The sequence below is a fragment of the Castor canadensis genome, chromosome 16 (assembly GCF_047511655.1).
Source record: "Castor canadensis chromosome 16, mCasCan1.hap1v2, whole genome shotgun sequence".
Lineage (NCBI taxonomy): Eukaryota > Metazoa > Chordata > Mammalia > Rodentia > Castoridae > Castor > Castor canadensis.
The window spans coordinates 31,041,715-31,056,140 of record NC_133401.1 but is presented as its reverse complement, the minus strand read 5'-3'; the positions used below and the strand labels follow the sequence as shown (position 1 = coordinate 31,056,140).

Genomic DNA, 14,426 nt, shown 5'->3' with positions numbered 1-14,426 from the left:
AATGGAAATGAATTAAATTTTCTAACAAAGGACAAAGATGGGGGGTGGGGTAAGAGGTGGCCCAAACAATGTATACCCATGTGAGTAAATATAAAAATGATAAAACAAAACAAAACAAAAAGACAAAGATTAGTAGAATGGGTTAAAAAAAAAGATGGACATTCATTTATTCATCTAGTAACAGACCATCAAAACACACAAAACAAATACTGACTGAATTGAAGAGACAGACAGTTTTACAGTACAGTTGAAGCATCAATATTCCAATCTCAAAAATAAAGAGAACAACCAGAGAGAAGATAGGTAAGAAAATAAATGACTTATACAATATAACAAACCATCCAGACCTAACAAATATACAGAGAATATTCTACCCAACCACAGAAGAATACACATTCTTTTCAAGTGCACCTGAGTCATTCTCCATGACACATCATGTTATGCCATAAATTAAGCCTCTTTAAATTTAAAGACAGACATCATAAAAAGTATATTCTCCAACCACAATGAGATGAAGTTGGAAATACCAGAAGAAAAACTGGAAATTTTAGAACTATGCAGATAACAAATAACATATTCTTATACAACCAATGGGGCAAAGAAGAAATTATATAAAGGAAACTAGAAAATACTTGCAGATAAATGAAAACAAAAATACAATATATTGAAACTTATGGGCTGCAGTAAAAGCAACACCAAGGGGTAACTACATTCTATAAACACATTATAAAAAGAAGAAAGATCTTGAGTTATTAGCATACGTTTACATCTTAAGGAACTATAAGTAGAAGAACAAACTAAAGCTAAAACTAGCAGAAAAAAATAAAGATGAGAGCCATGGTAAGTAGAGATAATCAACAAAACCAACTGACAAACCTTTACCTACACTAATGAAGAACAAAATGGAAGGACCAAAGTACTAAAATCAGAAATGAAAGTGGGACATTATTACCAATTCTACAGAAGCAGAAAGCATTTCAAAATAATACAAAACAAAATGGACCAATTTGCAGGGAAACAAAACTTACCAATACTGAATCATGAAGAAACCGAAAACCTGAACAGACCCATAAGTATTAAGGAGATTTAACTAGTTTTTCAGAAACTGAAAAACAAAGAAAAGCCTTGGACCTAATGGCTTCACTGGTGAGTTCTACTAACCATTAATGAAGAACTAATACTTATCTTTTTTAAATGCTCACTGAAAATTGTAGAGCGAACACTTCCAAACACATTCTACAAAAGCCAGCACTATACTGGTTCCAAACCAAAATTGCTACACAAAACTATACAAAAAAATTAAAATCCTTGGTGATTACCGAAATGAAAATTACAAAAAAATTACCAAATATATGAATTCTACAGCACACCAGGCACAGTGGCTCCCTCCTGTAATCCTAGCACTCTACTGCTTGAGTCATAACTCAAGTCCATTTTGCTCTGATTATTTTGAAGACATGGTCTCACAAACTATTTGCCCAGGTTGGCCCTGAACCTTGATCTTCCTGATCTCAGCCTCCCAAGGAGCTATGAGATAGAAGGTATAAGCCACTGGTGCCCAGCCCACAGACATTTTTTGTATAAACATAAAACTCTATTCTAAAATTCATATAGAACATTGGGGTTAACCAAACAGCTAAAACAATCTTGAACAAGAAGATCTAAGTTGGAGGACTCACACTGTCAAAAACTTGCTGCAAAACTTACTGCAAAACAGTGTCAGGGCTGGAGCATGGCTCAAGTGGTAGAGTGCCTGCCTAGCAAATGTGAAGGAGGTCCTAGGCTCAACCCCCAGTACTGTCAATAAAAAGAAAACAGTAAACAAGAATACCATATCCAGTCAACACTATTTTGATAATAATAAATAAGAATACCATAAACAGTCAACATTAGTTTGATTGGAGGTGAGGCTCAAGCAGTAAAGCACTTGCCTAGCAAGCATGAAGCTCTGATTTCAAGCCCTAGCATCACTCCCCCAAAAAAGCACAAAAACCAGTATTATACTTCCATAAAAGACAGACATAGAGACCAATGGCATAAAGAACCCAGAAATAATCTCTCAAATATTCAGTCAATAATCCTCAACAAGGGAGCCAAGACAACTAAATGATGAAAGGATGAAAGGATGGACTTTTTAACACATGGTGCTAAGATAAGTGGATACAAACATGTAAAACTAAAATGAGACCATTGCTGTCATCATAACAGCACACACCACCTAGTTCCAGCACTTAGGAGAGTAAGTTGGAAGGATCACTTGAGCCCAGGAGCTCAAGACCAGCCTGGGCAAAAAAGCAAAACAAAGCAAAATGGATGAAAAGTCTAAATGTAAGTGATTAAAACAACTGGAAGAAAACCGGAAAATCTTCAGGACATGGATTTGTCAATGATTCATTAGATCAAAGGCAGAGGTGATTTCATCAAAACAAAAATCTCTTCCATCTAAAGACACTATTAACAAAACAAAAAGGTAACCCACAAAATGGGAGAAAACATTTGCAAATCATGTATCTGATGTAGAACATACCTGATTCAGACTATATAGATACTTAAATCTCAATAACAGCAATAATAATAAACCCAATTAAAAAATAGTCAAAGGACTTTAAAAGACATTTCTCCAAAGAAGGCCTACAAATGGCCAATTAACACATGAAGATGGTCAACATTACTTAGTGATGAGAAAATGCAAATCACAAGCACAATAAAACATTACCTCACATCCATTTGGGTATTATCAAAAACAAACAAACTAAAAACAAAACCAGAAAACAGTGAAGTGTTGGAATCCATCACTATAGCAATGTAAAATGGTATAGCTGCAATGGAAAAAAACAAACAAAAATTTAAATTCCTTAAAAAAATTAAAAATAAAATTACTGTATGATCTAGCAATTTCATTTCTGGGTAAATTTTGTTCAAAAATTAAAAGCAAAAATGAAAAGATATTTGTACACCCACATGCCACCAGCCACCCAGGTGTACACTGATGAGTGACTAGATAAACAATAATATATACATACAGTGAAATATTATTCAGTCTTTCAAGGGAAGAAAATTCTGACTAATGATATGATATGGATGAACCTTGAAAATTTATGCTAAGTGAAATAACCCAGACATAAAAGAACAAACACTATGTGTTTCTACTAAAATGAGATAGCTGAAGTTGTCAAATTCGTATGGACAGAAAGGAAGTGGAATGGTTTCCAGAGGATAGGAACCATTATTGTGTAGTGAGTTGTGGTTTCTCAAGAAAAAGTTCTATGGACGAATGGTGATAATGACTGCACAACAATGTGAATGTACTAAATATACTCAACTGTATACTTAAAAATGGCTAAAGTGGTTAAGTTTTATATTATATACATTTTACCACAATTAAAAAATAAACACCTTGGAAGATGGTTCTTGCAAGAACAATCTGTGTGTACTGACAGTGTCAACAATTATATATTTCATGGCACAGTAAGGCATGGACTTACTGACATTTGTCAGGTTAAGAAGGGAGAAAAACTAGGGTGCCATGAACTCGACATTCAATAGATAGAAAAAAAAGATAAGCTAGGTGGAATCTATTTGGCTTAAAACAGGACCACTGATCCCAAATCCTTACCTGTGAGGCTTTGGGGCAGGAGGTATTGTGGCACTAAGAGGAGGAGAATAGGAATGCACTCAGTCCACAGAACCTACTCACAGAGCTATTCCACATCTGAGCACAGAGCTGTTCATGAGTTAAAGGAGAAGGAATCTAGGCCAAAGCATAAGGGTGGGTGTAAGGACCTTACTCAGTGAAGATGTAAGTGCCAAATTCTCCAGCATCACTTCGAGGTACAGGTGTCTCTGAGCCTCATTGAGAAGATCCCATTCTTCCCAAGTGAAGTACACAGCCACATCCTCAAAGGTCACACTGCCCTGGCAAGACAGGGACTGATGAAACTATGAACAGTCTTATTCTGGAAGACTCACACACTACCCCCAAGTCCATTTTCCTCCCAAGCTCCTCAACTCTGGTGCCATTTGGTACCTGCTCTCTCTTCATTCCTGTTAGTCACTATGTTCGTTCATTTTGTTTTTCATTCTGCAACCAGATAGGACCTGTTAACACCTGGGTAAGAAAACCTGTTTCTGCTGATCCAAAATTCCTACCACCTCCATAATAAGATGCCTAACTTCACAGGCAGTCATTCCAAGTCTGATTTCTGCCTCCCCACTCCTGGAGTTTACTGCCACCAGAATATTGAGAGGGAGAGAGGAGAGAGAGAGAGAGAGAGAGAGAGAGAGAGAGAGAGAGAGAGAGAGAGAGAGAGAGAGAGAGACACTACAGTTCCCTGGATAAGTTCACATCTAAGCAGTTTCATATACTGGTATCTTTACTTCCAATAAATTTCCCTATCTCTTTCCTTTGCTGGCCCTAAATGGGAACCCCCTCCCCCAGCATGGACACAGAACTCTGACCTTGGTGATTCTAAGTGAAAATGATCCAGACATAAAACAACAAATACTATGTGATTCCACTAAAATGAAGTACATAGAAGTGGGCTCTAGTAGGGTTCTCAAACCCAAGGTCTGGGAGACTGGCATGTGAAGAGTCCCAGGACCCACAAAACCAGAGAGAATGTGGGTGGAGGTCAGGAGCAGGGACAGACCTGGACACCTTCCACTTACCAGTGTAGGTTCCAAAAGCATTTCTGCAGCCAGGGGAACCTGTGGGAAAGGCAGAGCACCTGCAAACGTGACAGCGTGGTGCTCCACCTGTGGGCCTTCCCTGTATCCCCGCCCCGCAGCCAGGTAACCCCAAGTTGACTGTCTAACCCCTAGCTGTTAGTGCGCCCTCTTAACTGTCCTGTGACCTTGCAAGAGGGTTTAAAATCCATCTGCCTCAATGGCCTCGCCACCCTCTAAAATTTCTTCTTCCACTGAACCAACTTCGGGGAGATTTTCAAACCCTAACTCTGATCGTTTCTCTCTTTTGTTGAGAACTCTCCGTGGCTCTCGAAGTACACCTCCGCCAGTCTACCTCAAACTTTGTTCTCTGCAGTAACAATGCGGATTCCAGCCCGGCTCAGTCGTCCCTTTGTCACTGTCCCACATCCCAGCAAGCAGCCCATCAGAAATGGGGTCCCCACCCACCAGCGCCCCACTGTGCCAGACCCCTGCAGCCCGGGCTGCAGGGCCCTCTTTCTGGGCTCTAGGACTTGGGTGAGGCCCGGAGGTCGCGGCGCCTACCTGAGGGGGGTCCCTCAGCACCGCCGCCGCCATCGGCCTCGCTCGCCTGCAGACCGGGGCCAGGAGCGGCGGGCAACCGGGGCGGGGACCCAAGCAGGCCTCAGCCGCTGCGGTGTTCCAAGCCCTCAGAATCCCTTCTAGCGCCACGCCGGTCCGTCACTTCCGTCCCTACGCTGCACACTAAAAGGGCTGACAGAGAGAACAGACTGGGAGGGAACAGCCAAAAATGACCTCCACGAAGATGCAGGAAGTCCCGCCCCAGGGTTTTAAACCCACAAGGAAATTTTCTCTCTCTCTCTCTCTCCCCCCCTCCCTCTCCTTCCCCTCTGCCATTCTGTAACCTATATATCATTGTGAAGTATAATGTGTGATCTAAGAGTTAATATTAATAATTAAAATTGAAATAAAAGAACTCTTTGCCAATTATTTGTGGCTATCAAGTGAAAAGCACTTGATGAATTAATGCCAACAAAATTGATACAGCTTATGAATTTATTGTTATGCAATAAAATCTAACATTGTGGAAAGATACAGGTGTGTCAATGTTTCTGTCATAGCTCACTTATGACAGTTTGCTATGGCTCCTGCACAGTTTATCTCCCATTACTAGTGTGCCCTCCCAGTGTCCCTTCTGGTCCTCCAGTACCCTTGGGCATTGATATCCTGGCCTCTCTTTCTTGGTCTCCACTCCCCAGCTTTCACTCCACCTGGTTTACCCCCTTCCTTGTCCAAGCTTAGTCTGCATGGATGATCCTACCTGTTCCTTCCAGTAAATAATCACTAGATTAAACAGAACAAAACAAAACCAAAAACCTTGACTTTTAACATAACAGACTCTAGTTGTGAAAATCTCAAACACTCTTTCACACATTTTCAACATTTAAGAGGAATCTCACTGCCTAAAGGAGGTAACCAGTCAAAAGTATCACTTTCTGGCCATTTCTTACAAATCTTCATACCTCCTGCCTATAGATACTTCCTATCCACTTTTCAAGAAACCCAGATCTCTCCCTTTATAAAGGATCAGATCCTTTCACTAGTGAATTTTACCAAATATTTAAAAGACAACCAGTGCATCTCAAATTAATTGAAATACTGAAGAGGAACCAATTCCTAAATAATTCCATGCAGCTGGCATTAACCTAATGCCAAAGGGTAAACCCAGCTCGACATGACTATGGCCATCTTGGTTCTAACTCCCATTTTGCCCAGGAGATGGCTGTGGTACAAATCTTAAACCCTACAGGAAAAACAAAGTCATTAAGATCATCAGCTGGTGTGGGGGGAGGGGTGGAGGGAGTATGAAGGAGAATGGTGGATGGGGTGAATTCAAGTACCATATATTTGATATATTGTAAGAACTTTTGTAAATGCCACAATGTACCCCCAACCAGCACAACAATTAAAAAAAGAGATCATCACCTGAGCTGGGCACCGGTGGATAACACCTGCAATCCCAGCTATTTGGGAGGCTGAGATGGGTAAGATTGATGTCCAAGGCCAGTTCAGGCAAATAGTTTGTGAGACACCATCTCCAAAAATAATCACTGCAAAATGGACTGGAGGCGTGGCTCAAGTGGTAGAGAGCCTTTGCAAGTGACAAGCCCTGACTTCAAAGCCTAATTCCACAAGATGAAAAAGAAAAAAGATTATCAGCCGAGCATGGTATGCCAGCCAATAATACAAAGACTATGTTGGACATGTTAGTTGTTTTTGAGAGAAGCAAGGTGGGTTTCAGTGACCATAACCTACCTTTGTTTAGTTTGCATCTAAGCCTCTTCCTCCTGCTTTTGGGGTATAGCAATCTTCCTGTTTTTCTGCCACTAAAGGCCCAGGTTATTTCTGTCTGTCAGTCCTTAATAAAGGGCAGTTTGTGAAGCCCTGATAAGTTCCTTTTTTTGTCTCATGGAAGCTTCTGTTTTGCTTCATTGTTGAGTTAGGTCTTCATGTACATCCTTTTCCATTGTCATGGAGTCAACTGGGTCTTCTGGGTTTCTGATCAATAGCTGCTAACCAGGTAGAAATTGGGTTTGAAAATAACCCCAAGTCTACACATTGGGACTAGTACCCATGACTTTTGCTGGCTAATCATAAGTTTTTAAAATCACTTTGATGTGAAACTTACAAAACTCTTTCTTGATTTTAAATATTGGACAAATTAAGTCAATGGAACAAAAAGACCTCAGAACACAACATAAACATGGCACAAATGTGTCCATAAGTTATGTTAGGCTGGATACACTGGGAAAGGTGTAGTGTTTTACAAGTGTATCAGCATCCCCTAGGAATGAATAAAAGTGTAAATTCGCGCATGCTATCTCCCACTTATTCAATCAGATATTCTGGATGCATGGCCTACTACCAGGTTACAACAGACCTTCGAGGTGATGCATGCGAGATTTTGAGAATTCCGGGAACAGATAAATCAAGAATCTTGTGAGGATTTAGGATTAAGTAAATGATATAAGGATTAAGTAAATGATTTAAGAATGTAAGTTTAGTCTTTTAACTTAAAAGTTGTTGATCACTAGAAGAAATAATATTAAAAGTGCCATAAATAAGTTACACATTATTTACATATAATAACTGATCTATCAGGAAAATGATACATTAAAGTTCTCACAGAAAACAAGAGAAATCTTCATTGAAAAGAAATAATATAAAATCACAAATAGAAGAAATGTCTTAATGCATTAAGTAACATAAAACAGTAAAATATAGTTATTTCAAAAGTTTTCATGGTGTTGATAAAAGCGAGAGCACACAAGGGAGGTATGAGGATAGGTAAGACACCTAAAAAATTAGCTAGCATTTGTTGCCCTTAATGCAGAGAAACTAAAGAAGATACCTTAAAAGCAACTGAGGCCAATAGGAAAAGGGGACCAGGAACTAGAGAAAAGGTTAGATCAAAAAGAATTAACCTAGAAGGTAACACACACGCACAGGAAATTAATGTGAGTCAACTCCCTGTATAGCTATCCTTATCTCAACTAGCAAAAACCCTTGTTCCTTCCTATTATTGCTTATACTCTCTCTTCAACAAAATTAGAGATAAGGGCAAAATAGTTTCTGCTGGGTATTGAGGGGGTAGGGGGAAGAGGGAGGGGGCAGAGTGGGTGGTAAGGGAGGGGGTGGAGGCAGGGGGGAGAACTGACCCAAGCCTTGTATGCACATATGAATAATAAAACAATAAATTAAAAAAAAACCCAAAAGTTTTCATGGTGAATAACAGAACCTTAATAGATACGTATGCACACATATTCATGGTTGTTTAATTACATTTGAATTATCACAATGAAAATTATTTATCTTTCAGAAACAACTTATACAATTGTAACAAAATTAAAACGTAAATGTTTTCACCAAATACCTACTGCATTTTAAAAGTACATTGGCTAAATAATCCTTACATAGAACTGCTAACATTGTGCATATGTTTAGACATATTTTTGGGCTTGTCATTTTCTTAGGACAAAGGTAGAATTCTCGACTGGTCCCACATTATATTTTAGAACAAGCCATTAAGCATGGTTACTGCTTGACCTGCCACCATGTTTCTCCTTCTCTACCTCAAACATGGTGGATTTCTTCAGGTCCCTGAAGGGGTGTGTGTGAGTATGTGTGTGTGTTTTCACATGCAGGGATCTTTCCAGGCTACTTTTCTTTACTTAAAGCTGCTAGATCCAAATATGAGTCCAAATATGACCCAAAGATATGAATTAAATTCTTATCTTTCAGGTAACTATCTAAAAAATCAAGAAAATAGTGACAAAACTATCTCCAAATGCAATGCTTCTGTTCATTATAGTTGCTCAAACTTTCTCTGTACTCTTCACTAGGTAAGGAAGAAAAATTAGGTTAAATAAGGCCTGTTGAATTGTGTGAAAATGTTCACTTTCTGTTTTTTCTATTAGTGCTCGAGAGGCAGGACTTATATTTGTTGTTATTTTATGATGCTTTTTGCTAATTGAGGGTGAACCTCATTGCCTCACTAGAAACATTGGAATTATATGTAACTTTATTATACTTTATTTTATTTGAGGTCCTGGGGATCAAATCCAGGACCTTGTGTAGGTTAGGCAAATACTTCACCACTGAGCTACACCCACCACCCTCTTATTCAAAATAGTCTACCACAGTTTCCTGGCATCATATAATAATGTTTTCTCAAAAAATAAAATTTTAAATCAATCTTTGACCCAACTGCAGAAATCAGATGAAACATAGTTGTTTAACCTGAGGAGGAAAACCATTTTTTTTTCCTAGTGCAGAAATCTACATCTGAAAGAAACAGGTGTCAATGCCAATGATGACAAAGGGGCTGAGTGTTGGGAAACATGCAGTCAGGAACACAGCACTGTCCACCAGCCACAAGCTCAGATTTCCAATCAGAATAACATAAAGAGTCAAAATGAAAGAGAGACAATAGAAGAGTCCAAACATGCTCACCAGGATCAGGATGGTGCAAGTGGTTCTGGATTCATGGTCAGGTCTGAGGAGAGTCTGTGGCTGTGAATGTGTTGGATTCACTGCTTGTGTCTGTGCAGGACCAGGACCATGGAGCCACTGGCCCAAAGCCCAAACATATAATGGAAGAGAATAAGACTAAATATAATGAAGTTATGAATGTATTTGGTGTGCCTGAGGAACAGTATCTATAATTCATGTGCACACTTATAGTTTGATTGTGTCCTGGACCAATCACTTTCATAGAAATAAAGACATTTACCAAGAATTTCAAGATCTAGAACAAGAAACTACAGAAACTAAAGCATTTAGGGGATCTATATTTCTGATCTTCTTCCACCAAGAGTTTCCAGAGCAAAGCTTTGTAGCCTGGAAGCCACTCAGGAGACAGGTGGTGTTAAGAGAAACCCCTCTGGCTACTCTGAAAATATAAACAACTTTACATCTAGCATCATCCAGGAAATACTTCCATCCAAAACCTGCCATTGTCTGAGCGATCCCTTTAGATAATAAAAAAAAAAAAAAAAGTTGTTGGCTAAGACCAGATGGCTAAGAATCAGATCTGTGGGTCTCCTCTTTTGTCCAGTTAGCAAAGTGAAGTTATAAAGACAAAGAAGAGAGGAGTTTCCCAGAATTCCTGTTCGAGTCTGAAGGAGGAAGATAATGACCACTTCCCAGTTGCCATGACTCATCACTTCCATATGCAGATATGGATTTACAATTGAGATATGGATTTATAATTGAGACAGACAGAAACAGTGGGAGAACAAACAAACCTAAACATGTTGCCTTCTTCTGCCCAGCAATTTATAGTGCTCAACCCAACACATATTTCTCCTGATTCTGTAACATATTTTCTTTTTTAATTTTAAAATGGCTTTAAAAATATGTAGTTGGGTGCAGTGGGTATTAAGATATAACAGAGTGTTCAATTTAAGTGAGCATTCCAGGGATCTGTTAGATTAAGTAATTGACTGTTCACACAGTAAGTCCCTACAACTGGAAAATTGAGTGACAGTCATCTGTACTCATCTATGAACTTACCTTACATATATACCTTAAGCAAAAAGAAAAACAGTAATAGATAAAAGGAAGTATAGCATGTTACAATTTTACATTTTCTTATGATTATGAAGAAATAAGAAATTAAATAAACATAAATGAATAATCACATGCACATTATGCTACAGATATGTACATGCTTAACGCTGTACATGAATATACCTTATACTTTTTACTTTTGGACATATATATTTCCTACTATATTTATATTACTTGGATATAAATATTTTCTAAGTATGAAATATCTATATTACATTATTTATTTTTTAACATAATTCCATATAATATTGCACCAAACCTATATTCAATGGCAATATTTAGATAAAATACAGAAAAATGACTAAGCAATACATTTGATAGTCAAATAATACAGAATTATAATTCTGCGAGTCATTTTTTGAGACAGAATCTAATTATGTTGCCCGGGCTTGTCTCAGACTCTGCCTAAATGATCCTTTTGCTTCAACCTCACAAGTAGCTGGGACTACAGCCATGGACCACCATGCCTGGCTCTTATGTTTTTATTTTAAAAGACTTTGATGTATATTTCCACTGAATAAATATTATATCACACCTATGCTTATTTCACACATCTGTTGTCTTATATATATATGTCTTCTATATGTTTACAACATATAGGTATTTTGTATAGAGAAAAATATCTTATAAAGAGCTTGAACTTAGGATTTTGTACATAATAATATTACTCACAAGATATTATTATTAGCACTTTACAAATAAATGCAGTATAATACTGGGAACTCAGGTTTTTCCACCAAAAGAGAAAGGAAAAAAATTTATAGGAAAAAACTTAGCTAAAAATTGCATAATTTTTCATTTATTTTGGAGAATAAACACTACCTTGATCTTTGTTTGATTGGAATGATTTATGTATATCGTTTCACTTTTCATTAAATAGGTAATTACTCATGATCCTGTCCTGTATAATTCCACCCCAGTTACTCAGGTTGTGTCTGCAAAATGTAACTTCTCACTAAAAAATATAAGTATCTTAAAATGAATTGCAGTTTCCAGGTTTGGGGCAGGAAATTCTAAGAATGGACTCTCTGTTAAAACTAGTATGCAAAGAAAGTCTAGCAGAGGGCTGAGGTGTCTTTAGGATGAGGGTGACCCAGAAAACAACCTGAGAAAACCCACTTCCTATTATTAATGCCAGTTAAGTATCAAAGAAAAGTAACTGGGTAAGATTAAATACATGGGGTATTTTAAATAGCCCCACATACTTCTAATACTGGAAACTCACAGTGGTTAAGCTTTCAGGAAGTTAAGGAACTTTCTAGTTATTGATAACTTCTTCTGTCTTTCCCATATAGGCATTATTTGAGGGTTGGTTACCAAATACAGGATGAGGAAAAGTTCTTCTCTGGAGAAGAAATCCCAGTGAAAAATGCATAGTAACAGTAACATTGTGCTTTAAGGAATTATTATCAGAAATCAAGGGATGGGAAATGCATTTGTAGGAGATGACAATGGAGATGTAGATTTGAGGATCAATTTTGAACATCATAGAAACAGTATTAACTGTCCCAATGCACCTTCTTGTAGGCACTTGGAACATGTATCAAGTGTCTTAGAAGCAACCTGAACCTTACCTGAATTCTCCTCTAGACTAAATTTTGCAGTCATTGGTAATGTGGTAGAACTTGTTAAATAACATCAAATGTCACCATATACTAGTAGAATGATGGAAATTAGAAACGTTTCAGTTTCTTCTTTGTAAAAATGAAAAAAGCCAAAAGAGTAAAAGGTATCAATATCATGAGATGTATTAATGAAGAAACCTAAAAAGCAAAACAACTAACCAAATGTGGGTACCATGTTACAATCCTGATTCAAATGATCCAAATCTTTTAAAACGTTATAAAATTCAGAAAACGAGGACTCTGTGCTTAATGATATTAGTGTTGTAGTATAGATGTGATAACATATCTGGCATTCATTCCTGAGTGCATTCTATATTTACAGATGCATTTATTATTACTTGTTTTTTGACACAATAGTATACCTGAAAACTTTCTGTAAATAATCCATCAGTGGAACCTGGGTAGTGAGATATGAAATTATATGGTAATGCACTGTTTTGTAACTTGAAGCTTGTGACTTATAGCTTCACTTATTTCTATTATGCTCTTAGATTTTATATATATTGAATACTCTTCTACTGTAAATAAAAGATATAATACTTTTCATCAACTTTTCCCATCATCAATATTTTATATATTTGTTTCCAACCACATGTTGTTTTTGTTTTATTTGGAAACACTGCATCTTATTCACTGTTTTTATTCTAAAACAATTATAAATGCTTCCTGAAATTTGGGTAAGAAATATTTAAATGAATTTTGTGTTCAAAAGACCAGATAAAATGAACACTGAGCCACCAGGATAAAGTAAACCCTGACTAATATACAAAGGTTTCTAAGCTCTGCCAGTTATTAAATGTGTTGTCAGATAATCACATTCTTCAAAATGATGCAATAATGTATTTGACAATATTGAAATACAGAAAATCTAAAATAAGGGAGCTCTATTAAGCTCACAAAAATCTTGTGAGAGCTGTGGATAGCCAGTGTGTTACATGGATAAACACATTTTCATTCATGGATAAAAATGCAGTAATAAAAATCTAAACTTGAAAAATAACAAACACAACATTTTAAGGGTAGAAATCTTCTTTGAGTACTTTTTTCCAAAAGACGTTCAGTTTGTTCAACTGGATGAAATGTGGGGATATTTCAAATGGATCTGGAACAAGACAAGTATAGCCATCACCATGGTATTGACTCACAAATTTGCTGCTGTAGTTGTTTTTGTTAGAGGAGATACTACCTGTTCCTACTGTAAGTGAAAAAACTAAATGTAATTGGAGTCAGTAGCATGATTGTTGAAAGAAAGAAATGCTAGATAAAATGATGAGATATCGAAAGAATTCTTGTCTATAAGCAATATTATTTTTAATGATAAAGGATATAATTTTAGATAAAGATACTTAAAATTATGCAAAAATGATATTAAAATAATTATAAGGAATATAGAAACAAGAAGGGAAACTTGTTTTCAGCCACATCAGAACAAAATAACAGTAGAGACACGGTAGACTGAGAGGGAAAACTGACTATTAACACATAATTCACTTCACGAAAAATATATTGGCTTAACAGAAATGAAATATAAATGCCCTCTAATAACTCCAAAAGATTAAAAAATTTAAAAAGCTTAAAACATGCAATGAATAGAATTTTCCTTGACAAAGATAAAATACATTAACAAGAGTTTTTCTGACATGCAAATCCACAACTACTTACTGGAATAGAACAGAAAACAGAGAGAGAGAGAGAGGGGACAGAGGGAGAGGGAGAGATTTTTAGCTAATTAGGAAATTATTAATATATTAATTTTTGAAACTTTTTTTGGTAAATAAATGTAGGTGTATACTCACACAGTAGAGAGCTATAAAAACAAGATCTCAAAATAAGGAACAACAAATATTCTAGATAGAATTGTTCTATACAGTGGTGGCCATGCCAGCGGAGATTATAAAGAGTGTAAAACCTGGAGTATATGGGGAGATATTCAGCTGTACCGAGGCTGCTGGATGAGGAAGAAAATAGACCTCAAACATTCATCAATTTTTTTCCCTGAATATG

At 37.0% G+C, this 14,426-nt stretch overlaps 1 protein-coding gene across 4 annotated transcripts in view; it reads right to left on the bottom strand.

Moving 5' to 3' along the window:
* Window positions 1-14,426, bottom strand: part of LOC109674894 (uncharacterized) — a 71,245-nt gene that overhangs the window by 3,265 nt on the left and 53,554 nt on the right. The window contains exons 1-2 of one of the 4 annotated variants that reach the window (XM_074058557.1): window positions 5,230-7,706; window positions 3,789-3,915 (exon numbers count right to left, since the gene is read on the bottom strand). The exons of 2 other annotated variants lie outside the window; for them this stretch is intronic. In XM_074058557.1, coding sequence (XP_073914658.1) covers window positions 3,789-3,915; window positions 5,230-5,262 — 160 coding nt within the window. In that variant the 5' untranslated portion in view covers window positions 5,263-7,706. Of the gene's footprint in view, window positions 1-3,788; window positions 3,916-5,229; window positions 7,707-14,426 lie in introns of those variants that run through there. One more of the 4 variants, XM_074058558.1, reaches the window with a different exon arrangement.